This window comes from Aricia agestis, chromosome 20 (genome assembly GCF_905147365.1).
Source record: "Aricia agestis chromosome 20, ilAriAges1.1, whole genome shotgun sequence".
NCBI lineage: Eukaryota > Metazoa > Arthropoda > Insecta > Lepidoptera > Lycaenidae > Aricia > Aricia agestis.
This window is the reverse complement of record NC_056425.1, coordinates 9,732,200-9,740,130: the sequence shown is the minus strand read 5'-3', so window position 1 is coordinate 9,740,130 and position 7,931 is coordinate 9,732,200. Positions and strand designations below refer to the sequence as shown.

At 36.2% G+C, this 7,931-nt stretch overlaps 1 protein-coding gene across 1 annotated transcript in view; it reads left to right on the top strand.

Moving 5' to 3' along the window:
- Positions 1–578: 578 nt before the first annotated feature.
- LOC121737007 (transcription factor HNF-4 homolog) overlaps positions 579–7,931 on the top strand; it is a 74,235-nt gene continuing 66,882 nt past the window's right edge. Inside the window, exon 1 of the mRNA XM_042128514.1 lies at positions 579–729. Within this exon, the coding sequence (XP_041984448.1) occupies positions 633–729 (97 nt within the window). The 5' untranslated portion in view covers positions 579–632. The remainder of the gene's footprint in view (positions 730–7,931) is intronic.

Sequence of the window (7,931 nt, the reverse complement as noted above, 5' to 3'; positions counted from 1 at the left end):
AAAAACAATTTTTATGTTTCCAAGGAGACAAAAAACAGGGAAAGTTTCCAAGTTGGGTGCTCCTGCCCTGAAATCCAGTGTGTAACAAAAATGAGTGATAATGCTTTAGAGTTTAGAGTGTGTAACTGTGTACGTGTTCCTTGTAAGTAAAGAGTTCACTGTGTAAGTAGCAGCGCTGAAAGACCAAAATGTTGGTTTTTCAACGCTGCTACTTATTTTTGTAACACCTGTATATGCTTTATAGTGTGTAGAGACTTATTTACAATTTCATAAATATTGTACACTGCAAAAATAGATAAGCACAACTGCCTGCATACCTGCACCCAAAGTATACCGGCAAAGGCATCCATCACCAGATGTTGCGCTGAACCATCCTCTGCCAGCATTCACACGATTCCAAATTATTTATAGTGGCAGACTGGCAGTGCACAGTGGGCAAATCAGCTGAGCGCGGAGTTGTAGCGTGGCCGACCGCAGACGCGCGCGCATTACAAAACATCGGTTATCTAATTTAATTTAACGTTATAAACCACACTTACTGAGTATTTACGTGAAATAACCAGTTTTTGGCAATAATCTTAGACGATTAATTAGACTTTCGGTCTGTGATAATGTTATAGTGTGTTGTGACAATGAGGAGTGATCTGATATCGCCCAGCGAGCTGGAGGGAACGGACTACTTGCTATCCTCCACGATGAGGCTGGAGGATAGCTTCCTGCAGATACTCGGTAAGTTCATCTAACATCGTAACCGGGAGATACAACTACATATGTACATATTATCACAGAACACTTACTCATAAATATTATGGTTGCTGGGTGCTGACAGAAGCGACGCGCTTTATTTTATTTTATTAGCGTATTTTATTACGCGTCATATTTTATTTAGCGTTCCATAAGATTCGGCCAGCTGTGCCAGAGTGCCACTGGACACTGAATAGGTCAAAGCAATAGGTCCAAATTAAAGGGTGAGGTCTTAGGTACCTGATAGATTTTGTTTATTTGTGTTTATAAGTACGATGATCAATATTACTAGCTGAAGATTACAAAGCTCCGAAAAGAAACTAAAATCCGTTAAGTATTTGTTCATTACCAAACAATGGTTTTTCAGTAGACCATAACTAGCATTTAGTGCGCTGTGCGAGTGCGACACTGACCCTCCATACTATTCTCTATGCATGTTAGTTTGTGTACATGTAACATGGAATATGGATACCTACTTGTGTGTTGGATGCAGAGGCGTACTTTGGCGGGGCCCCGTATAAAAAATTGTTTGAATCTTTACCCTTAGGAAGGGTAAAGATTTATCAAAAAAGAAAAAATGTTTGCATAAAATAAAAAAAATATTTATTCATCATAATTATCTAGGTACTTATCTGTCACATTTTTAAAAACAATTCAAATAAAATATTATCTCTTCTTGCCTTTTTTTCGGCAAACTTATTAAGTAATTAAATCATTCATAGCTGATGATGACTTTAGTTTTTCTAAAGTTTTTGCCTCTAGTTAGTAGTTAGTGACAGGTCTGACAGGCGTTTGACCTGTCCCATAGAAGTTTTTAAAATTTGAATGCACGCTTTACTCGGGAAAAAAGAAATTGTTTTTTTACTTTTCTCATTTCTGAAATTAAAAAAAATTGGCAAGTTTTTATTAATATTGATACGGCTGATACGGCGGTAGCTACACCCCTGGTTGGATGGAATGTTTATCTCACGCCAAAAACAGCTGAATAGAACTGGATAAATTTGGCGTTTGGGCTTTGGCACAAGTCTTGATTTAGAGTTTGGAGTTACGAGTAGGTGGATACCTAGGCAATATTTAGGTACTACCTGAATTTTCCTAGAGCTCTATGAATTTTTACCAGACATATCAATCGAAATGAGTCTTGCAAAGTATTTCTACTTACCTACTTAACATTTCTACGAATCTTACAAGTAAGTAATTACTAATAATCTACAAAAGACTTCTTGCATACTTAATTAATTTTAAATTTATTCTACCATATGTTTCGTTTCTTCCAGTCTGAATGTTCTTTATGCGAAAACCTACAACGTAAATTTGAATTTTTACGATTTTATTCAAAGGCGAAACAGAAAATCCACAATTCGCTGAGGAAATTGTAAATTTCTGAAAAATAACCTTCAAGGTGTATTAATGTCTAATCTTGAGATAAAGTTTAAAGTGATAACCTACAATATTATTAAATTACATAAATTTTTACCCTCCTCCGTGGAGGGGTAAGGTCACAGATGTTTGTCCGTGGCATTTTAGCTTTGGAAACTAGAATTATAATGGATTGTAATTGAAAATTCTACTTAATGCATACACAGGGTACTTAAAATTATAGGTACTTACACTACATACCAGCATAGTAATATGTGGATAAAATCTATGGTGAAATTTCAAAAGACCGAATTATGAGAAGTGAGATCGTGGGAACCGCATAGATTTTCAATAGTTATGCGGCAGCCGGGTGCCGATTGGGGATTGATGGGTTAACACTTAACACTACAATACATTCAGAACTTAAAAGTCGATGTAAGTATATGGCAATTGGCAGCTTACCTACTTAATTATAAACTTAAAATATAAATACAAGTAGGTATGTTTATTAAATGGTTGTTCACCTTTATAAAATCATTGACCGTATTAATTCAACGTTCAAAAAATTTACAAGAATAATACATCGAAACATGCCTACACAGTAAACCAGCAAGACAAAATCATTATTTCCTTAAAAGTTGCTTTCGTTTTAACCAAATATCATCTGATTTTAAATCTGTAAAAAGATTGTAGAAAAGTCTAAAGGAACTTGAACCATGAAAAACGCTGATGCTTGAAATTATTAACAAGAAGAAGAAAAAGAAACACGTTAATCCATAGAAATGCTACATGAGCTTTGCATTTTTTAGAGGACGCAATTATATTTTTGGGACAATATGTGGGGGGGGGGGGGGGGGGGTCAATAGGTCAATAGAAGCATAACCTCTAGTTTGTGGGGTCTCTAATTTCCGAGGTATCGCAAAAATAGTGTTGTCACCCCTTTTTCCAAGATGGCGGCCGGGGACAAGAGTGGCGACCCCACAAAATTGAAGTTATGCTTCTATTGACCCAAAAATAAAATTGCGTCCTCTAATAAATGGTAGGTATACAGAGAAATTTTAAAGCGTCTAGGGATAAGGGTGTAGCTTCACTCTGCATCCTCTATCGGTTGTATCACGGGGAGTGCTCTGTGGAATTGTTCGGAATCATACCACCTGCACTTTTCGCCATCGTCCCACGCGAAAAACATACCATCCTCATCACCTTGATGAGTGGCAGTCATCTACAGTGCGTTTTTCGCGGAACTTTCTGCCGCGCACTGTAAAACTTTGGAACGAACTGTCACCAGCAGTATTTCCGGACCTATACGACCTGCAAACCTTCAAGAAAAGAGCGTATTCCCTCTTAAAAGGCCGGCAACGCATTTGCAGCTCTTCTGATGTTGCGAGTGTCCATTGGCGACGGTAGTTGCTTACCATCAGCTGACCCGTTTGCTCGTTTGCCCCCTTATTTAATAAATAAATAAAAAAAAGGGACATAAAAAATTAAAAAACATAAATTTCGCGAAAATCCACAAATTCAAATAGCGCTTACGGTGTCTTATAACACAGTTTTAACTGAACATTACTTACCAAATAAAACATAGATAAAATAAAGATTAGATAATATGTACTTACTCCTTCATGGGTGTGAAGTTACGTTGAACATTTGATAAGAATCAAATTTAGAATATGATAACAATTTTAGGACATGTGTGATACAGTAAGTATGTTAATTTAATACAAATTAACATGTGCCCCCTTGGCATCTCTCCCCCCCCCCCCCCCCCCCCGAGAATCCCACTGGTTGGGAACTCCTGGATTTGATACAAGTTATCATAAAGCATCTGATTTATTATATGCACGGATCCCGCGCGATAAGCTAATTTAAGCGCAACTGAGTTTTAAGTTTTAACTGCACACTGAGACGGGCCGTGCTGGGGCTCAGCGTGTCGGGGCTCGTCGCAAAAATCCGCCTCCATACAATTTGTATGGAAGCGGATGCGCGTATCGCACACTGTGTCGAGGCGCAGCGGATTTCCTTGGACTCAACAAAGGATGTAATTTATAGTAAATATTATAATATATTTGATGATGTGGTGTCTAGATACACTAGCCTATCCATACTAATATTATTCATGCGAAAGTCTGACTGTCTGTCTTCACACACGATTCAAAAACCGCTGAACCGATTTGCTATTTGCTGTGAAGATACTTTGAGTCCATTATATTATATAGGATACTTTTATTCTGGTAAAATGTACGGATCCCGCGCGATAAGCTAATTTAAGCGCAACTGAGTTTTAAGAGGATACAACAGGGGCTAGAGAAATGAAAAAAAAGTACGTGTAATATCTATAGCTGTCTCCCTTACCTCAAGCCTATACCGCAGAACGCGATAGAGACAACTGCAGAAAATCCAGAAAATCAACGATTCGTTGTCCCCTGATTCCTTCTCCAAAACTTAACCGATTTAAGTACTTTTTTCATTAAAGATTAAAAAAAGGCTTGAGCTGTGTTCCTATGTTTTGCTTTTTTTGTATAATCTAGCCAAATCTGTTTTCTGGACGTTTGAACACAGTGGAAAATCTGGCCATTTTTTGGGTTTTTGAACGTTCATATCTTATTTAATAATTAAATTATGAAAAAAAAGAAAACATAGGGACATTGTATTAGTGGCCGTAGATATTCAGGAAAAAAATTATAACTCTACTAGCATTATCCAGGGAGGAAACAGGGGACAGCGTTTGTTTGGAAAAAAGGGCAGTGTGGAATCCTCTTAAGCATTGTCTAATAGTATCTAAAATTAAATTAAAAAAAAAACAATAATCCATTTTCAATTTGTCAACTTCTTGTCAACAGACTTCAACCAGAAATATGTTTGTATGGAAAAAAGGGCGGTGTGGAATCCTCTTAAGTTTTAACTGCACACTGAGACGGGCCGTGCCGGGGCTCAGCGTGTCGGGGCTCGTCGCAAAAATCCGCCTCCATACAATTTGTATGGAAGCGGATGCGCGTATCGCACACTGTGTCGAGGCGCAGCGGATTTCCGCTTCCATACAAATTGTATGGAGGCGGATTTTTGCGATGAGCCCCGGCACGCTGAGCCCCGGCACGGCCCGTCTCAGTGTGCTCACTCCTTAGTTTAATATTTATCTACGAAAATATTATCTACACTGGTACTATTTAAACGATAGTATAGACCAGGGGTCACCAAATGGCGGACCGCGGTCCGCATCCGGACCGCTGACACATTGTGGGCGGACCGAGCATTTTCGTAGATGAACTTCGTTAAAAATAAATTTCGGTCTCGACTTACTGATGAACATCTCCAGAATTTAATTTTTCTCCAAGCTTCAGATAGATAATAATTGATTATCAAACCCGATCTTTGTGACAAAAATTTACACTTTTCTTATTGCTTAGTAAATAAATACCTTTGTACTTTCCGTACCTAATAACTTTTGTTTTATAATTATAATTTTTTTATAAAATGTGTGGACCGCGAAGGCCATATTTCATGTCTTAAAATGGACCCCAAGCGAAACTAATTGGTGACCCCTGGTATAGACTATAGTTATTATAGATCCATTCTTCAAATTTTCAAATGTCTAGAGTGGATTTGAATACTTGGACTGTCTATACAATACTTTAGAAATGCAATCTACCGTCGCGTTGCGGTCTAAATTGACCCTTATACGGATTTGCAAACTGTGCAATATAATTTATATATTAATACGTGAGAGAAAAACTTTGTAACCCTTTTTACGAAAAATGGGGAAACGTAGGTGCATGAAATTTCGCACAGTTATAGTTTATATGGTGAAGGAGTGCATGGATGCTAATAATATTTAAAATTATGCTTTTATCATATATATTTTTAACAAATAAAACGTTACACACACTACGACACTACTACTAGGAAAAATGACAGATTTTTGATTGACAAGCCTATACATACGAATTATACTCTTTTATTTCTGGTTGAAGTCTGTTGACAAGAAGTTGACAAATTGAAAATGGATTATTGTTTTTTTTTTAATTTAATTTTAGATACTATTAGACAATGCTTAAGAGGATTCCACACTGCCCTTTTTTCCAAACAAACGCTGTCCCCTGTTTCCTCCCTGGATAATGCTAGTAGAGTTATAATTTTTTTCCTGAATATCTACGGCCACTAATACAATGTTCCTATGTTTTCTTTTTTTTCATAATTTAATTATTAAATAAGATATGAACGTTCAAAAACCCAAAAAAATGGCCAGATTTTCCACTGTGTTCAAAAGTCCAGAAAACAGATTTGGCTAGATTATACAAAAAAAGGAAAACATAGGAACACAGCTCAAGCCTTTTTTAAATCTTTAATGAAAAAAGTACTTAAATCGGTTAAGTTTTGGAGAAGGAATCAGGGGACAACGAATCGTTGATTTTCTGGATTTTCTGCAGTTGTCTATCGCGTTCTGCGGTATAGGCTTGAGGTAAGGGAGACAGCTATAGATATTACACGTACTTTTTTTTCATTTCTCTAGCCCCTGTTGTATCCTCTTAAACGGCCAGTCTGAGATCAGCTGAGTCCCAGAGACAAGAATTGAAAAAAAACTATGACGAAGTCATTTTTTTTTGCAAAATATAGGTAGCAGTCCTAATGTCGTTGCATGTAAGGTCGAATTTCGACCATTGGGCGATCTCTAGTATTTATAATAATAATAACAATAATCTTTATTTAAAACTTTTAGCATCTGTTACAATGTGTAGTTATAATATGACGTAGGAGTACAATACGTTGTATATGAACTTACGAAGACAATAAATAACAGACTTTACACGTATTGTATAACTTTGGCGCCTGCACTAGGCTTAGCCTGTCCTGCAGATCACCAATATATTTTCCTTCTTGTAGACATATAGTTTAGTTAAGATTTAAATTAAAAAAGATTTATGTTAATTAAATTTATTTTAATACCCAATAATCAATAGGTTATAGGTTACATTATAAATATAGCTAAGCAACCTTGAAGAAGTATCTACACATTCAGTTCAGACCCCCTTTTTAGAGATTTTTTTCAGGACTACCTAAATAATTCACATAATATATACAGGGTGTCCAAAACAAAGTGATAATACTTTGAGGTTACACTCCCTAACCACGGTCCACGAATTTATAAAGGCTTATAATTAACTGATCACTAGAAATAGTAACATTTCACAGACAAAAATAGTAAACGATCACCAAAGTACATACCACCATTTTAATGTAAAATGATAACCAAAGATTTAACATCTTAAAGCCAAAAATAGTAAATGTTCACCAAATTAAGTAAATGATCACCAAAATTAGTAAATGATCACCAACATTATACTAGCATTTTAAAGTAAAATGATTACCAAAATTGGTAAATGATCACCAACATTATACTAGCATTTTAATGTAAAATGATCACCAAAGATTTATTATCTCGCTATCCTATTTATGCAAAATGACTCCAAATAAATCATTATTACTTAAACCAAAAGTAGTAAACGATCACCAACATTATATGTTAGCATTTTAATGTAAAATTTTAACCAAATATATGTTTATTTAGCAAATATCCTATTAAAGAGAAGAAGACAGATAGCCGGACAGACAGACATCGAAGTCTTAGTAAAAGAGTCCCGTTTGTACTCTTTGGGTACGGAACTCTAAAAACGGGACTCTATTACTGAGTCTGTCCGTCTGTCCGTCCGTCTGTCTTTCTCTAGGGCCTAGGCTGTATCTCAAGAACCGCTCCAGCTAGACTTCTAAAAATTTCACAGATTTTGTATATCTGTTGCCGCTATAACAACCAGTAGGTACTAAAACAAAATAAA